The 20179-nt window shown below is 40.1% G+C and overlaps 1 protein-coding gene across 4 annotated transcripts in view; it reads right to left on the bottom strand.

Moving 5' to 3' along the window:
* The window catches only part of ACOXL (acyl-CoA oxidase like), a 348079-nt gene that overhangs the window by 177028 nt on the left and 150872 nt on the right, over positions 1-20179 (bottom strand). For 3 of the 4 annotated variants that reach the window (XM_038561423.1, XM_038561424.1, XM_038561426.1), the window contains exon 11: positions 14258-14374. The exons of the other annotated variant lie outside the window; for it this stretch is intronic. In XM_038561423.1, coding sequence (XP_038417351.1) covers positions 14258-14374 — 117 coding nt within the window. The remainder of the gene's footprint in view (positions 1-14257; positions 14375-20179) is intronic. 4 annotated transcript variants of the gene reach the window in all.

Raw genomic sequence — 20179 nt, 5'->3', positions numbered from 1 at the left:
TGATCCTTCAGACTCTGGAGATCGCGAAGAGTGATGGCAGTTGGAGGTGTTGATTCACTGACTGTTCTCTATCAATTGAGTGTCATCTATTGAGATGATTATATGATGTTTCTCGTTTATAATGTTAATATGGCAAATTGTATAGATTGATTTTCAAATGTTAAACAAGCCTAACATTCCTAGATAAATCCCTCTTGATCATTGTATATTATTTTACAGTAAAATATACTGTATGTGATCTATAACATTTTGTTCACAAGGAATATTGGTCTCATAATATCTTTGTCTGTTTTTGGTGTCAGGGTAATTTTTTTTTTATTTTTTATTGGTGTTCAATTTACTAACATACAGAATAACCCCCAGTGCCCGTCACCCATTCACTCCCACCCCCTGCCCTCCTCCCCTTCTACTACCCCTAGTTCGTTTCCCAGAGTTAGCAATCTTTACGTTCTGTCTCCCTTTCTGATATTTGGTGTCAGGGTAATTAATGCTCTTAAAATGAGTTACAAAGTCTTCCCTTCATTTTCCAAAAGAATTTGTGTAAAGTTAATATGTTTTCTTTTCTTAAGTATTTGGTAGATTTTACCAGCAATGCCAGATGAAGCTATTCAAATTTTCCAATTCTTTTTGAGTCACTTTTGGTAATATGTGTCTTTCATGAAATTTTCTATTTCATATATATTGTCACACATATTGGCATTACATTGACGTTACATCAATAATAATAACAATAATATTTAATTTTATCCTTTCTTTTTAAAAAATATTTTATTTATTTATTCATGAGAGACACAGAGAGAGAGAGGGAGAGACATAGGCAGAGGGAGAAGCAGGCTTTCCACGGGGAGCCTGATGTGGGACTCAATCCCAGGACACTAGGATCATGCCCTGAGTCAAAGGCAGACACTCAACCACTGAACCACCCAGGTGTCCCTCATTTTATCCTTTCAATATCTATAGGATCTGTAGTGATGTCTTCTCATTTATTTCAGATATCGATCATTTGTGTCTCTTCTTTTTTTAATTAATCTAGCTGAAGGTTTATAAATTTTATCTATCTTTTAAAGAAAAAATTATTTTTGCATTAATTATGCTTATTTTTTGGCTATTTCTTATTTCAGTGATTTCTGCTTTCATTTATATTATTATTTCTGCTTGCTTCGAATTTGTTCTTTTTTTCTAGCTTCTTAAAATGAGAATTTACACCACTGATTCTCTACCTTTATCCTTTTCTTTTTTTTTCCTTTATCCTTTTCTAATGTATTTTAATTATAAGTATGCCTCTAAGCACTGCTTTAGCTATACATTACAAATTCTGATATGTTCTGTTTCATTTTCATTTTATTCAAAATATTTTCTAATTTCCCTTGTGATTTCTCCTTTGACCTATAAATTATGTGTGTTGTCTAATTTCCTAATACATGGTATTATTCCAGATGTTTTTGTTATTCGTTTCTAATTTAATTCTAATCAGAAGACATACTTTGTATGATTTCAATCCTTTAAATTTACATGGTCTGTCTTGATAAATGTGTTATGTGCACTTGAAAAAAATAGACATTTTTCCAAAGAAGACATACAGATGGCTAACAAACATATGAGAAGGCACTCAACATTACAAATCATTAGGGAAATGCAAATCATAGCCACAGATATCACATTATGGCTAAAACCCAAAACACAAGAAATAGAAGTGTTGGCAAGGATAGGGGGAGAAAGGAACCCCTGTGCAGTGTTGGTGAGAATGCAAATTGGTGCAGCCACTGTGGAAAACAGTATGGCAGTTCCTCAAAAAATAAAAATAGAAATACCATATGGTGCAGTAATTCCACTATTGGGCATTTACCCAAAGAAAATGAAAACATTAATTCCAAAAGATATATGCACCTCTGTGTTTCTGCAGCATTATTTACAATAGCCAAGATACAGAAGCAACAAAGGCATCCATCAATAGATGAATGGATATAGAAGATGTGATATATATACATATAATGGAATATTATTCTGCCATAAAAAGAATGAGATCTTGCCATTTGCAACAACTTGGATGGACCCAGAGGGTATAATGCTTAGTAAAATAAGTCAGTCAGAGAAAGATGTATTCCATATGATTTCACTCATATGTGGAATTTAAGAAATGAAACAAGTGAACAAAGAAGAAAAAGAGACAAGCTAGAGTCTCAACTATAAAGAACGAATTTGTGGTTATCAAAGGGCAGGTGGCTGGGGGATATGAGTGAAATAGGTGAAGGGGATGAAGAGTATGCTTATCTTCATGAGCACTGAGAAATGTATAGAATTGAAGAATCATACATATATTATACACCTAAAACTAATAAACACTGTATATTAATTATACTTAAATAAAATTTAAAAATAAGTAAAAAATGTACATTCTGTGTTGTTGGATAGAGTATTTATTCTATAAATATCATTTAAGTCAAGTTAATTAGTAATGTTCATATTGCTGTTTATTATATCAATTTTTATATCAATTACTATTTATTATATCAGTTACTCAGAGAGAATGACTAATGTCTGCAATTATAATTTTGGATTTGTTAATTTCTCCTTTCAATACTTTCCATTTTTGCTTCAAGTATTTTAAGGCTATTTTGTGAGTCCATACACATTCAGATTGTTATGCCTTTTTGATGAGTAGACTGCTTTATCATTACAAAGAGTTCCTCTTTATCTCTGGTAATATTCTTTTTTCTGAAGTCTACTTTATCTAATATTAATATATCCACTCTAGTTTTCTTATGGTTAATGTTTGCAGGTGTAAATGTTTTATTCTTTCACTTTTAATCAATTTGTCTTTATATTTTAAGTGCATTTCTTATAGAAAGCATCTAGTTCAGTCTTGATTTTTTTATTATGTCTGACAATCTGTAAATTAAGTAGGAGTGTTTAAACCATTTACATCTAATGTAATTATTAACACGATTGAGTTTGAAACTATTATCTTGCAATCTTTCCTCTATTTATCCCATGTGTTCTTTGTTCTCTTTTCCCTCTGCTTCTGTCTTCTTTTGATTAATTGCATAGGTTTTAGTATCCCACTGTTAGAGTTTTAACTATGTTACTTGTATACTTTTTAGTGATTTTTATAGTATAAAATATGCATCTTTAACCTAACACATTCTTCCCTCATATAATGTTATAACACTTTTCAGATAATTGAAGAACCTTACAATAATACAATATGCTACCATTTCATTCACCCATCTATTGTGCTACTGTTTGAGATTATTTAATATCTATCTGTCTACCTATCTATTTATATCTTCTACATATGTTATAAAATTCATTGCTATTTTTGCTTTAAATAAATAATTTCTCTTTTTTCCTTATCAACATTATTGAGGGTAATTTATTTTACAACAGACTGCATTCATTCAAAGCATGCCATTTAACAAATTTTGACAACTGTACATACCCATGAGAATAACACCACAATCAAGCTACAGAACATTTCCAACACCTTCCAAAAAACGCCTCATGCTTTTTTACAGTCTATCCCTTCCTTGATTGATCCTCATTTCCAGTCATCCACTAACCTGCTGTTTGTCACTAGAAAGTAGTTTACATTTTATGTAAATAAAATTATACAGCATGTTATGTCTTCCTTCTTTCAATCAGCATATTGTTTTTTTTTTTTTAATTTTTATTTATTTATGATAGTCACACAGAGAGAGAGAGAGAGAGGCAGAGACACAGGCAGAGGGAGAAGCAGGCTCCATGCACCGGGAGCCCGATGTGGGATTCGATCCCGGGTCTCCAGGATCGCGCCCTAGGCCGAAGGCAGGCGCCAAACCGCTGCGCCACCTAGGGATCCCCAGCATATTGTTTTGAGATTCATCCATACTGTAGCATGTATTAGTAGCTGCTCTTTTTTATTGCTGACTAGAATTCCATCTATGCAATGCATATATCACACTTTATTTTTGCATTCACTGTTGATGAACATTTTGGTTGTTTCCAGTTTAGGGCTATTACAAAGAAAACACTATGGAAATTCATGTAAAATCTTAGGGGAGACATATGTCTTTATTTCTCTTCAGTAAATATGTAGGAGGGAAGTGACTGGGTCATATGGTAGATATATTTTTAACTTTTTAAGAAACTGCCAAACAGTTTTCCAAAGTGGTTGTGCAATTTTACATTCCTACCCACAGTGTAGGAGAGTTCTGGTTGTTCCATGTCTGCCAATAATTGGTCTTTTTGGTCTTTTTAAATTTGTCTATCCAGTGGATACATAATAGTGTATCCTCATGGTTTGAATTTGCATTTCCCTGATAACTAGCATCTTTTCATGTATATATTATATATTGGCTGATCATTATATATATTCTTTTGTCAAGTGTCTATTTGAATCTTTTAAATCTATTGGCTTGCTCATCTAATTTTTAGTTGAATTATATTTTCAGTGTTAGCATATATTCTATATAACATCCCATTTTCAGATATATATATTGCAAACATTTCCTCCCATTCTGTGGCTTGCCTTTTCATTTCCTTAATGACAAAATCAATTTTGGCTCAAGGTATTTATTTACCTGTTTCCATCCATAGAATAATCTCACAATGTCTGAATATCCTTGTTTCCTCAGTGAAACCTGAATATGCAAAAAATGTTGCATTGGGGCCTCATTCTACAGCAAATAGGCAAGTCTGCTATCAAACTTCATAACTGAAACCATTGAGCTGGGACAAATGGAAAAACAGGGAAACCATCATTTGTTTAATTGGCACTTAGATGAAGAAAACCTAACTGTATTGAGCAACTACTATAAGCAATGAGCTTCTACATTTATTATCTAACTTCATCTTTACAACAACCCCATGAAATAGGAAATCATATCCCCACTTGATAGATGGGGAAACAGAGGGCCAACTGAGGTCACATACCTAAGTCAAGGTCTCCCAGACAGGACAGAGCTAGGAGTCAAACCTAGGACTTCCTAGTCCTAAAATCATGCTCTTTTCATGATAAATAATGTGCATATCAGTGCCCTGAGAAAGTTTACAGCATTCTCAGTCTATGCTATAGTACTATCACCCAACTCCCGGGCTGTGACTGCCCTACAATGATTCTCAGAGAGTCTCAGAGCTGAGCATTTTTTAAAAATGTACATATGACTCCCTGCTGATCTCCCTAACACACACACACACACACACACACACACACACACACACACACACAGCCCTAATCATTCTCTAGGGTAGAAATGGGTGAGAAATAAGAAACAAAATAGGCTTTAAGAAAAGAAGGACTTGGGGGATCCCTGGGTAGTTCAGCAGTTTAGCACCTGCCTTCAGCCCCAGGGAGTGATTCTGGAGTCCTGGGATCGAGTCCCACATCGGGCTCCCTGCATGGATCCTGCTTCTCCCTCTGCCTGTGTCTATGCCTCTCTCTCTGTGTCTCTCATGAATAAATAAATAAAATCTTTAAAAAAAAGAAAGAAAGAAAGAAAGAAAGAAAGAAAGAAAGAAAGAAAGAAAGAAAGAAAGAAAGACTCATGAAACTCTCTCCTAGCAAAGAGCTGGTGAAATCTCTTTGCAATACTGGCTTCCCACTTTACTTAAAATTCATAGGACATGGGCCCTGATGAGAGCCTCCATCTGCCAGACGAGAGGTGCATCCAGTGACTCTTATTCTTTATCATATCCCATGTCTGCTTGCAAAGGGGAACTGAGAAGCCTTCTGTGTGCAGAGTATGTTGGAGTCCAGAAGGTACATATCTTATGAAAATTTGATATAAGAAATTCAGAGTGACCCAGAAGATAAATTAAGATGTAGGGATTATGTAGAAAAATTATTCCTCAATATGATAGGAAGTATATAGGAAAACATATTCCTATATTAGGAATAATAGGAAAATATATTCCCATTTCTAAATATGTTTACTTTATAGGCAATGCCTCTAGAAATGCGAAGTATTTGTTTACAAGTTACAGCCGCTTGAATTATTAGAACCTACCCTCAGGGTAAGATTCAGGAGAAATGCAGAGTATCTCTAAAACCATTAAGTCAGTGAGAGGGCAGGATTCAATTTACAAAAGTGTGCTTTACATAAAAACAGCAAAGTAAGACTTTTGGGCAATAAGATTTCAGGATTGTATTAAAAACACAATTCAATGCACAAATGGTGGCATTCATTTGCTAAGGAATATCTTAAGTCCTTAACTATCCTGAACTCCATTTTTTGACAGGGACAGGTCTTTGGTAAATTTCTGAAACCATGAAATATCATTCTGCCCACTCAGCGATTCCACACGAAAATGAATGAAACCTTACTTTGTGCCAGGCACAGTTCTAGGTGCTACGGAAACATCAGTTAAAAAAAAAAAGAGAGAGACAGAGGGGATCCCTGGGTGGCTTAGTAGTTTAGCGCCTGACTTCGGCCCGGGGTGTGATCATGGAGACCCGGGATCAAGTCCCACATCGGGCTCCCTGCATAGAGCCTGCTTCTCCCTCTGCCTGTGTTTCTCCTCTCTCTCTCAATCTCTCTCTCTCTCTGTCTCTCATGAATAAATAAATAAAACCTTTAAAAAAAAAGAGAGAGAAACTTGGTGAGTTGTCTTGTGGTGTTCAAGAAGTTACTGAAGACAGTGTGTGATACATGATAAGCAATTGAATATGTGTTAGTTATCATCATAATTTTATTCTTAGAGATTTTGGATAAAAACAGATTGCCAGAGATAATGACTGAATCCAACTGAAAGCTAACAGCAATGGTGCTGTGGCCCCTCCTGGCCGGAACCCGGCCTGGACTCCCTAAGCTACCCATTTGGCCTGGAAGAAATAAGAGGTGAGGCAGACCCCAAATACTCCCATTGGCTGGTACACTTAAGATGGTGATGTTAAAAGCTAGAAAATGCATTTTTGCAGCAAGTCCCACCAAATGATTCCCAGGAGAGGTATCAGCTGCCAACTACCCTGGCCAGCTAGCTCTTGGACTAACTCCTTCACATCATGGAACTTATGCTTTAGGGACCAACAGAAAGTGTGGAAGCAAAGCTCCACATAACCTCATGGCCAAGTGTGATGTGATTACACAAGGCAATTTCATTCAGGTCAGTTGAAGCAACCTGTGCAGAGAGTCAGGCACTCTTTGATGTGGAGATGCCAAATTAAGAATCCACAAATTCTATGCATGAAGAATTCACAACCACAAATCAAGAGTAATGGTACAATGATAAGAGGGGTCCAGCCGCTCGAAGGAGCTTATCAGGGGGCTCCTCATTCCAGGAGAGGCTCAGAGAAGGTGTCTTGGAAGACATGATAGCCTGAACTAGATCTCAAAAGATGACAATGAACTGCCCAGTAAAGGAAAATAAAGATGTGAGAGATGAATGTGGAGGCAAGGTGCGGATGCTGTTTGTGAGGAAGGCCAAAGCAGGGCAAGGGCTGAGTACAGAGCCTCAATGTGGAAGAGAAAAGATATGGAGGTGGGGTGGAGGCTGGCAGGGGCCAGGCAGAGGAAGGTACTCCAAGGCTGTAGGAGGGAGCTTAAGTTTATCCAGTAAGGAGGGGGCTGGAAGGCCCTGGGAGGGTTCCAGCAGTCAAGTGAGAGTTCAGATTCTATTTAGGTGTGGTTGCTTGTGGAGAATGTATTTGATGAGGACCAGGCTGCATGTGGGGGGCAGGGCACAGGAAGGGGAGCTGGGGAGGGCCCCGGTGAGGTAATAAGGAGGGAGGGCCTTGAATAATTCCCACGAGGGAGGCAAACTCACTAGAATGTGGTAATTGGTGGGGTGGGGGCAGGACACTTGAGTCTCAGAGGTGATGGCAGGCAACAACAACTGGCACTGTGAGCATTAATGGCCAGCAGTCAGTGGATAAGAACAGAGGGCATCAGCCAGGGTGCGGTTCACATGTCCAGGAAGACCCCACATGCCATGTATCCACCAGTGTACCCCCAGACCAGGAAGCATGCAGGGCAACATTGGCACTCGACAGTGAGAAGCAGGCCTTGGATGCCCTAGGCCCCATGGGAAGAGGTTAATTAAGAAACCTAAGGATGGTTCCCATGCCCAAAGGCAGAAAACAAGGAAACCTACCTGGCCATGTGAGCCACCTAGACAGAACTGTTGGCTGCTGAGTCCTCAGGGCCTGGAAAGGTGCCTGACACACAGGTCATGTAATAAAGGGAGGAAGGGACATGTCTGCCATCTCTGGACAGGTGGGAGGAGAAAAGCCCTGGCAGGCTCCTCAGGAGCCCATCATCTCTTCTCAGAGGCCCCCACCATGCCAGCCCTCGCTTCATCAAGTCAGTCCCGATATCCAGCAGCTGAGCAGTCAGTGGGAAGAAAGGTCCCGTCTCTTCTTGGACTGAACAAGCTCCAAAAGACATTGAGTTTCCATCTCCTCCTTGTTAAAGGCAAGAGAATGTGAGTGATGAAGGGTGGGGATGGTTGGGCTCCCTAAGGGCTAGATGAGTCCTCCCTCTCTCCAGGCCTATGGAGGCAATGAGGAGGAAAGGGGATAAGGATGGTTGGGCTCCCTAAGGGCTAGAGGAGTCCTCCCTCTCTCCAGGCCTGTGGAGACAATGGGAAAAAAAGGGGATAAGGACGAGGGTAAGTAGCTTGCTGACCTTCTACTGTCAAGCTCCAGATAAGGCACTATATGCTCCATGTGACAGGGACTGTGTCTGACTCAAGCACTAGCATGTGTCCAGGGCCTACCAGGTAGGACCACCAGATTTAATAAACAGAAATAGAGGAGACTGGTTTAAATGTGAATTTCAGACAATGCGTAATTTTTAGTTTAAGTATTTTAGTTTAAGTATTAAGATATACTTAGACTAAAAAATTATGCATTGGATAAAAATGCATAAAAATTATGCATTTGAGGACTGTATTTTACCTGGTAAACCTATTAGCAAGGTATCATGTAATTACTGAATATATAAACACATGTGCACTGGAAAAAGACATCCCACCTCATTTCTATTACTTGCCTTTTAACCACGAAGTGACCTCTAACTCCTCATGTCTTGTCACATTAGAAAGGAGGAGAGGCAAGGCCAGCTGACCTAGCTGGTGGTCTGTTTTTCCTGCTCTCCTAACTCTAGACTCATACACTTAAGTTAGACTACTCTCATGAGTGTTTCTCTGTACTTGAGGAGGATTCAGCACATTGAATAAACATGTAACTCAACAAACTTGAGGTTACCCAGACCCTAAAACTTGAAGCCAGTTGATTGGCAGCATCATATCCATGGGAATTTGGAAATGGGTCCTAGAAGCAAGGTTTCATAACCTTTTACAAAATGTGTGTGAAGTGGGCAGAGGTACTTAGCATAAGATTTCGTCAAGTTGCAATCAGCTTCATTGAACTTTTTATGTACAAGTCAGAGAAGGCGCACCAGGGGCTATCAACTAGAGAGAAACAGGAAAGCCAGAGTATGTTGCAGAAAACACCGGCTTCTCCCCGGGCTTGTTTTAAAACACAGACAACTTTCCAATAACCAAATTTTCAGTGAGTCAACCCCCTGCTACAATGGGGGATAGGGAGAAAGAAATAAAGAGGAAGAAGAAATAGAACCACAATGGGGACCCTGAGCAAGGCCAGAAACCACAGTGGGTGCAAGGAGTGAAGGCCAGGAAAATGGAAGGTCCTGGGGCCAATTAGATTGACAGTTTGATGAGGCATGGACCTGACCCTGTCCTGTTCAGTACTGTGTTACTTTTGCATGGTACATGAAAAGGATTTCGTGACTTTTTTTTTTTTAGGATTCCATGATTTTTTATTAATTAATTTCCATTAATAACCTTTCATTTCTCCCCTTGAAACCTTAAGCTAGAATTGTGATCTCTCTATTTCTTTGATGTTGGCATTTGGAAGGTATCTCCCTAAAATCAAGAGAAAATAATGTTTACTAATAGCAGCAATACAGCACTTAGAAAAATCAAGGTAAATTAAGTTTAAATCAAGCTAAAAAAGAAATAGAGCTGAAGAAAAAGGAAACATGCTGTACATATCACACTTCTGTTATACTTAAAGATGCAAGTACATATGTGTGTATATAGAAACTTATAAATGTGGAATATATGGCAACTCTTTGTTATGTGGTCTATTAACTTCCTGTGTCATGGATTATGAATAGTGAACAAAGAGGTAAATATGTAGATACTCTAGCCTCTTTGTAATAGTTAATAGCTTGTAGTTTTTGACTACTGGGCAAAAAATTCAAAGAAGAATTGTATTTTCCATTGCCATGCATGTGAAAAATTACCAGGTTTTATATCAAGCTATTTTGATCCAATTTAAATTTTCGTGAAATTTAATACTGCCGTCTTTTATCTGTTAGTGAAGTTTATTTCCAGGTTACACTAGGAAGCTTCCTAAAAAGCTGCTGCAGTCCTTAACTCTGTCCATTAACTAGAATCACCCAAGTAGTTGAAATACACACACTCCAGATTTTTTGGGAAAAAGAAAAAGAAAAGAAGTACAGGTAAAATCTGAGTGGAGATAAAATGAAATACTAAAAACAACCTCAATAGCTCCCCCCAAAAAGAAAGAATTACAGTCTTACAAGTTTACATTATATATAAAGTGGTATAATACCAATTCAAGGTGGGTACTGGCAAGATAAGGATGCATAATATGATACTTAAAGTGTTCACTAGGAAAAAGAAAGAGAATGAAGAAATGGAGACAGAACAAAGCAAGTAGCAAAATGGTAGACTTACTAGGAATTATAGCAAATAAAAATGACCTTAACATTTTAAGTTAAAGATTATCAAATTGGATAAAAAGCACGACCTCGCCATAGGCTATTTATAAAAATCTCATAATGGCACATGTAGGTTGATTCAATGACAGGTTAAAATATAACGGTGGGAAGAGATATAACATGAAAACACTAGGCATTAGAAAACTGGTATGGTTATAACAATAGCAGAGAAAGTAAACTTCAAGACAAAAAAAAAAATTGCCAGATACAAAGAGAAACAGTTAATATAATAGGCTAAATTCCTCTAGAAGATATTACCCAAAATCTGTATGTTCTAAATAACAAAGCTTAAAAATACACAAAACAAAATGAGCAGAAAATTTTTTTAATAATACATTTTTATTTTATAAAGAAAGGTTTTAGACCAATGAGCTAGGAAAAACTAGAAAAAGAAAGCTGATTAATTCCCAGCTAAATAGAAGTGAGAAAATAATAAAGACAAGAAATTAAATCAATAACAGAAAAGGGACAAAAATGTAAGAAAAGCACTCAAGACAAAAGTATATTATTTGAAAAGATTAACAAAACTGATAAACATCTTGCAAAATTGACCCTTAAACAAAGCCCAAAACTATATTAGAAATAAGAAGGGTCATTACTACAGATCCTATAGACATTAGTATTATAATAAGGAAATATTAATAACAACTTAGATATATTTTACAAATTAGAGGAAAAGGACAAATTCCTTGAAAAACGCAAATTAACAAAAACTGACAGAGAAGAACTTGGTGATCTTAAGAATCCTATTTGTTAAGGAAATTAACAGAGTATCAAAAATCTTCCTATTAAAAACAAAACCATGCCCAGATGGCTTCTTAGTAAATACTATCAAATTTAAGGAAGAAATAATATCAATCTTATAAAAACTCCTTGAGAAAATATAGGGGAAGGGACCACTTTCCTATTCATGCTCTGAGGACAGCATAACCCTTATACCAAAACCTAACAAGGACATCTCAAAGGAAAGAAAATGATATTCTTTACAAGCATACACAAAATTCCTTATACAAACATTACCAATTTATATCCAATAATATAAAGGTATTATAATACATTATGGCCAAGGATTTCAAAGAATGTAAATCAGGCTCAACATTTGAAAAGTAATCAGTGTAACTCATTCCATTAATATAATGAAGAAATCTCATATAATCAGCTAAATAGAGGCAAAAATTAAGTCAAAATCCAACATCCATGTTAAAAACATTCAGCTAACTAAGAGTATAGGGGAACTTCCCTAGTCTAATAAGTCATCCACAAAAATCCTACAGTGAATGTTCACACTTAATGGGAAATACTGAATGCTTTTCCTCTAAAATCAGGAACAAAATAAGAATGTTCACTCTCACAATTGCTATTCAATATTGTAATGGAGATTTTAGCCAGTCTAACAAGACAAGAAAAAGGATTTTTAAAAGGTACAAGTATTGGCAAGGAAGAAGTAAGACTCTCCTCATGTACATGTGATATGATTATATATATAGAAAATATATTAGATCTAATAAGTGAATTTAGTGAGAATATAGAGGTCAATATAAAAAATTCAATTACATCTCCATATAACATTAAGAAACAGTAATTAAATTTTAAAAGCAATTCCATTTGAATAAATTTAGTTAAAAAATGTGAAAGATCTCTATACTGTAAATTATAAAACATGCTAAGAAAAATTAAATTCCTATATAAATAGAGAGATAAACCATCTTCTTGGATTTGAAAGACCCAGTACTGCCTGAATTGCTTAAGAGATTCCATGCAATCACAGATAAATACAATCAGACTTTTTGTTTAAACACACACACACACACACACACACACACACACACACACACAACCTGAAAAGCAAGTCCAAAATTGTATATGGAAATGCAAAGTGCCCAGACAAGTCAAAACAGCCAAGACAATTTTGAAAAAGAACAGACTTAGATGACTCATACAACTTGATTTTTTTTGGTAACACTTTTGAGATACTAAACATATCTCAGGATAGAGTAACCAGAACTCTCATGCATTGCTCAAATGAGTATAAAATGGTACTACCTCTCTGAAAAATGGCAGTTTCTATAAAGTTGGACATACACATATCTAATTACCCAGCAAATCCTCTCTAGGTATTTACCCTAAGAAAAATGAAAGACTTGTACAAGAGTATTCATTGTGTCTTATTCCTAGCAGCTAAAAAACTAGACATAACCCAAATGTTCAGCCCTGGGAAAATGGACTTAAAAATTGTGGTTTATTCATTTAATGTTACAACTCAGCACTAAAAATTAACAAACTACCAACAACACTGAGGAACATGAGGACATTAATGATGCTGAACAAAATAAACTGGACATACATACTCATACTATATGTTGCCATTTATATGAAGTTCAAGACCTGACAAAACTAAGCTTTGGGGATAAAGTTCAGAAAGGTGGTTGTGAGTGGTGGGGCTGTGGTGGTGAGGTGAGGGGCAACTGCAAAGAGGGAAATGTTTTCTATTTGGTTGGAGCGTTCATTACACAAGGGTATATGTTTGTCATTGAACTATACCCTAAAATCTGTACATTGTTTCATATGCTAATTAAATCTCAAAAAGCATTCAAAAATATTTTAAGTAAGATATTGGATGTGAGGGATTCACATTTTCTTCTGGGTGGCTGGGATTGACTGATGTTAGCGTTACCAGAAGTTCAGTCTGTAGGACTTGCTGTTTGAGAAGCCTGGAATCCCAGTGCAGAAGTGTGGCCAGGCCAGCAGTAGCCAGGCAGCCACACAAGCCAGCAGCACACCAGACTGGCAGGGCTTCTCGATTACCTTACTTTTAGAAATCCCGGCACCAGTCTAGCCGTTTGTGCAGTAAATTTCAAACACACACCGATTCTAAATTACTCAGAAGTGAATACTCTAAGAAGCAGGATTGCATAAGGACGAGAGAACACAGGATAAAGGTCCAAAATCTGGAGTTATATTCCCAGTACGTCTACTCCCAGACCCTGTGATCTTAGGCAAATCCCCCAATTTTCTGACCTTTAGAAGGTGGTGATGACACACAGCTGCCTAGACAACCTCCCGGGGCTTTGAGGAGGAATAGCTGAGAGGCATAGATGGAAGCCTGCTATAAAATGCAAAGCTCCATGTAAATTTATAGTATGATTACTGTGTTGTTCAATAGCCTGACTCTTACCTCCCTACCTGCATATGCATACACCTTGACCTATTTTTGAAAACTTTAAATTAGAACCTTTATCAGAGGTAGAGCACTCTTAACAGCCAAGGGTGTTGTTCTGTTTCTTTCAGAAACTGTGGAGAAATGTTGGTTTGAGGCTTCTCTCACCTGGATATACAGATAATCAAGAGTGAGACATCACTCTTAACCTGAGCATTAGACTTCAAACACAGACTCTTTCCTACTCGCAGCTAGAAGATGAAGCCCCTGCTTGCCTCTCCCCTCTCACTCCTTACTGATGCCAGGCAGGAGCTCACACTCGTCTTCAGGGAGAAAACCCTGAGAGCCATCTCACCTGCTGACGAAGGTCAAGGCCAAGGCTGTGGCCAGGTGAGGCATCAGCCGAAGGGTCTGTGTTTGGTGCTCAATGATCTTGACTTCTTCCTTGGCTTTAGGACCAAACTGCCTCCGGCTAGAGAGAACCAAGCAGACACAATTTTTACCAAAATTCAATAGGCAACTTCATTTCCTGAGCTAAACATGTCAAGCAGCCATTTTGCCTTTCAAATGCTTCAGAATAAGGAATGCCCAAGTCTCCTAAAATGTGATTAAGATAATTAGATATCAAAAGTTTCTTAGGACAATCCAACAAAAAAGCTTTTCAGCTCTTCTGGAAATTTATTTCCCCACCATGGAATATTTTTAAAGCATCCTATCTATTTAATTAATACACAGAATAATTTTTATGCCTTAACATTTACATGGCATTTTATAGTTCCAAGTGCCCTGTGATCATTAATTATTCAGCTTTACGAAGTTTGTGACATAATTAATAGGACAAGCGCAATATCCTAGAACATATTTCAAAAGGACATTCTCAACAAGGAGGCAAAGCTAACCCCGGTGCTCCTGTCAGATTCATGGGCAGGCCATTACTTTCAGCCCACCTAAATCTCCCCTGCAGTTCCACACAGAAGGGTGTTCACATCCTGCCGTAAATCCTGTGCTCTGTGAGCAGCTGTTGCATTTCGCAGTGGCATCAGTGGCATCGGGGCGGATGGTAACCTTCCTCAGTGTGGTTCCTGAAGTGGCCTGGGATTATCCCTATAGGCAACACCCGGGGACTAATCTTACAGAATCCCTCGGCAGCAGATTGCAAAGAGCCTGGCCTTTTGGAAGTCACCTCCTCCCGAGCCCTGTGGTGCTCCCCAGCCCTGGGCCTGGCAGATCCTATTTTTGAACACCTGTGACCTTCATATTGATTTCTGAAAGACCATCTCACACACACACACATGCATGCACACACACGTGCACACAGGTGCATGTGCATATTGGGATGCACACACATGCACACAGGGTACTATATTATCTAACAGGCAGAGCAGCCTCCTGCTTCAGACACCAGTGAAGGGAGGATATCTATCCATCACAAGGAGAGAAGGAAAACAGAAATTTAAAAACTTTTTTATATTTGATAGACCTTCTTAAACATAATTTGATGCTTTAATATGGTCTTTATTTGTTCTTAAAAGAAGGACACCATGATATTCTTCGTGCATACTATGTCTAGAATTCATAACCTGTCCCTGTTGTGAATTGTGGGTGGGAGGTGGTAAGGACACACATGACCAGAGGGACACACAGGGGGTGGCTTTTGAGCTTCCCCAGGCACAGTCTAACCATCCTACCGTTGGTTGTCTGAGGATCACTACCCAAGTCTGCCCTCTGTCTGCCCCAGTGTACACTGACAACAGTGGGGCATGGCATCAAATGAGGCCTGACAGCCTGTAGCGAAACTTCTCAGCTTTTGCTGGAACACTGCGAAACCAGTAAGAAAAAATCACAGATCCAATAGTGGCATCATCATAATGTCAGGTCAATTTAAATTCCATTTGTCCTTGTTCTCTTAACTTCCATTTTTCAGTGCTATGATTATACTGTAGCTTTTTCTATGGTCGCTGTGGCTGAAATTTTGTGTACCAAAGGCATTCACTGACACATGAGATCCACTCCTCTGGGGGACATCTTTGCACCTGCTCTGTGTCAGCACCACTTTAGGTGCTGGGTGTCCACCAGGGTCAAGAAGGCTGAGGCCCAGCTGTTGAGCTCACAGCTCTAGACACAGAGAGAACTAGACCAGGTGATGTGGGTAGGAGAGCCTTGCATGTAACCCCACCCCCATCTCACTCTGTCAATCACCAGTATTTCCTTTTTCTTTTTTTAAGATTTATTTATTTATTTATTTATTTATTTATTTATTCATTCATTCATTCAGAGAGAGTGAGAGAGAGGCAGAGACACAGGCAGAGGGAGAAGCAGGCCCCATGCAGGGAGCCTGACGTGAGACTCGATCCCGTATCTCCAGGATCACACCCCGGGCTGCAGGCGGCGCTAAACCGCTGCGCCACCAGGGCTGCCCACCAGTATTTCCTAATGTGCTGCTAGAGGGAACTTTATCCACACAGCACCAGGAAAAGAAGCCCCTGATCATTACACCTTTTAGCTTTTGTTTTGCTAAAAAATAATTATAATAGCAATGCCATTTTAGAAAGCATCCCATCAAATTATGTTTTTGTGTGTGAAGTGTTTGTCTTGGCCCCACACACAGTATGAATGAATGCATGGATGGATGGATGGATGGATGGATTTTGCCAATGAGGAAATGGAGATGAAGCACAATGCAATAGCTCTCTCAAGACCTCAGAGAAGGTCTTCGGATGGGATGCCAGGTCTGACCCCTGACCTGGTATGGCTTACTTTCCTAATTCAGGTACACCTTATAACCGTCCCATTTCCCCTTTGATTCTCACAATTCAATTAGGAGGCCAGGTGCAGAGCAGAAAGAGACCACCAGGAGCCCATGTGGCAGGGCTCAGACCTTTTTTTGTGTTGTTAGGGAGGAAAGAGTTTCGCTGGTGAGCTGCCGCAGACTTACCAGGCAATTTCACAAAACTCAGGAGATTACACAAGACTCTGACTTCCCAGGTTTTCTCAAAAACTAGGAAGATCTGGTAAATCTGGACTCCATTCCCTTGATCTGATCCACTGGAGCTCAGAGCCTGCTGACTCCTCCGTTTAGGACATGGCTGTTCCCCAGGGTCCCCTGAGCCCTTTCTGCTCGCTGACATTACCGGCAGGCCTGGGAGGCACTGAGTCTTCAAGCCCTGCCACAGGGGATTTCTCTTTTTCACCCACAATACATTTACATCAGCATCCTAACCTGTTAATTAAGTTCTGGGATTATGATATACGGCCAGGCGTAGGCATTCTCTATGAGTCTATGAATTCATTAACAGAACCAGGGGGCAAAACAGAACAGCTCTGGCCAGCTCATACAGCATGAAATCCAAATGTTTCAGCTTGGCATTCAAAAGCCTACTTTGGCCTTACTTGAGTGTCCCAACTGTTTTTTCTGCTAAGCCCCTTCAGACACTTCCCATCCTGGGCCTCTGTCCAGGCAAGGCTCTCAGCCAACCTCACTCGGCTGCCACACATTGTATTTTTGGTGGCTTAGCCAAATACCCTCCCCTCCCACTGACACTTTCTCCCATTCGTGCCATGCCTCTTCAAAACCCAAACCAAGCCAATCAAAGGAGGGAGCTACTTCTCCTCGGAATGCCCTGAGCATTTCACCCGTTATTCCTCCCCCGTGGAAGCACTTCTATCTTTCATGCCAGCACAGGGTGCACCTGTACTGACCACATGTTTTGATGCATTGCCACCTGGAGCCCTCTTTCCTGACCCTTGAGGGATTGGCCTTACCAGGGCTAGCCAATGCCTACAGAGAGCAAAGAACTACTCTGTCTGTCAATCTTTCACATGCAAGCTAACCAGTCCAGAGCCCACAACCCCAACCTTTACCAGACTTTTTAAAAGTGGGTACTGTCCCCTAGGGCCAGGTACCAGACAACAGAGTCCCAATGCCCCATAACCCTCTGTAATTATTCATACCAGACAATCCTAAACCTGTTTAGCCAGCTGGTCCTTCCTCCCCCATTCCTTCTCACAGAGACCACAATAAACCATGTTTCCCCCTTGTTCCCATTGCCTCTTGACCATCCCTGGTACTTCCCATATAGCTTTGAATGCCACGGAATACCCCCTCCTCCTGGGAACTGCAACAAGCTATCTTTTCAATGGCGGTTGTCCCCTGATCTGTTGGTCTCACCATACCTGAACAAAACCTATGAGGCCAGCCTGTTCTGTGTTGATGTACCCCAGGCTGGCTGGGTAGGAGTACTCAGGAAAAAGAAAGCAAGGTGACAGATAGAATGTCCCACCATCTCAGCAGTTCCATACCCAATTCCTCCACCCACCCACCCCTCCATGTCTCCTTGGAATATTTACTTGTTACTAGATGTCCCAAGAAAAGGTCAATGGTCAACACTGAAGTGCTGAGTGGGAGCTAGCAGGCAGTTAGCACAGGGCTGGAAGAAGAATTTCAGATGAGGAATCCACCTTGCCTTTATGCTCAGCAGCCCATCCCACCCCTGGTTTGTCTTGTTTTGTTGTGTTTTTTTGTTTGTTTTTGTTTTTTTGCCAGGGATTAGAAGAAATAAGTGGGCAAAAAGCACACAGCACCCGCCCGCCTTCCCTCCCTCCCTCTGGCCCCAGACAGTGACAGTCCCCAAAGGTTTGAGCTGAGGGTTCCTGCTGGCTTCTCACCCATCAGATGCGTTCTTTGGCTTCCCCAGGACAAAAGTGGTACTAAAGTCTAGTGACCCTTCTGTCCAGACGTGCAGCCAGAGGTCATCCCTATGACTGCCACTATCAGCCTCCAAACTGGCAGCCTGGCTCCAACACAGGCAGCAGAGACAGGGGGCCCCAAGTCTCTGTGTCTGAGAGGGTGTGACCAGTGCAGGCACCCTGCCCTGCCACTGTGTGGTCACCCTCCTATTTACACTCCTGGACTCAGCAACTGCACTGCGGGTCGTGATGGTCCAGGCCCAACTTCTGGTTGCCAGCGTCCTGGCAGGCTGCCCTGAACACAGCTCACAGGGCTGTAATCCCTGCAGCTGGCCAGCAATTACTGGTTGCCAGACCTTTTTACTGCTCCAGTTTATGATCTATATGGGCACAATATTCTTCCTGTCTTTCCTCTGCTGGGTTACTATTTTTCTTTAAAAACACATGTAAAGGCTATATTTTTCTCTGTGATCATGATTTTTATTTCAGTGCCGAAAAAACCTCAAAGTCACCAAGCTCAAATTTTTCATGCTCTTTAAAAACAAGAAGTGATGCATGTGCACACAGCAACATCCATGTGAAAATAAAGCCACGGCTCTGAGAATGCTGTGAATGATGCCATTTAAAATTATAGATTTGAAAAGCTATTTCTGGATTCCAGCAACTCATAAGGAATAGAGGAAACATCTATTTTAAGTTGTTTTATTTCATTCCCACTCAATTTTGAACACGGCTGCTTAAAGCAACGTTCATGGAAAGTGACACGGCTATTAATCACCAATGCAGCTACTGCGCACGCAGCCTCTGGGGGAGGCCGAGCTGCCCGCCTTCCCATCTCCCCCTGGTCTCTTCTCCCAAAGGAGGCCAGTGACCTACTAAAAAGATAATTGCTTTGCATGTTTCCTGCTCTGCAGCATCATTGCATCAGTCTATTCTGAATGACATCCAGTCAAATTGGAAGAAGGAGAAGAGCTTTGTGGCTGGGCCTCGCCCTTGACCCTGAGACTTCTTGGCGTAAGCTGGTTCACAGGCATCCCTGCTGCCAGAGAGAGGAAGGACAAAACCTTCCTCCTTCACTGTCAAAGTGCTGACCTCTGCAGACAAAAGCTGAGCAAAATCTGGGCCCAGGCCACACTCCCTGTGGCCACCTTCCCTCATTAATCTCGGCCACAGGCAGGCTTCAAAGGAGCTTGTGCATGCCCCACAGGTGGACCACTACACCCCATTTCCACTGGCCCCCAACAGAGACCCTCCAACCACTCAGAGAGCCCACAGACCATCTATCCCTTTCCCAGGAGAACCCTTTCCTGGGATGCTCCTAGACATAGACATAGAAACCCACAGGGAAACTATGTTACAAAGCAGGATATTTTAATGTCACAGGTCAGACCCAGCAGATTTGGTTCAGCTATCCAACCAGGATGTAAAAATCTGGCTTCTTATTATCAAGTAATGTCAGCAGACACCCTGACCCCCAACCCCAAGCCAATCTCAACCAACCCCACCCTGGGGTCAAGCTTGGGATCATGGAAGGGTCCCAGCTCCACATAACTCTTGTTATTTATTTATTTATTTATTTATTTATTTATTT

Source organism: Canis lupus, chromosome 17, assembly GCF_011100685.1.
Source record: "Canis lupus familiaris isolate Mischka breed German Shepherd chromosome 17, alternate assembly UU_Cfam_GSD_1.0, whole genome shotgun sequence".
In the NCBI taxonomy this organism is placed as follows: Eukaryota; Metazoa; Chordata; class Mammalia; order Carnivora; family Canidae; genus Canis; species Canis lupus.
Note: the sequence above shows the minus strand (reverse complement) of the source record. Positions and strands in the feature narration are given on the sequence as shown.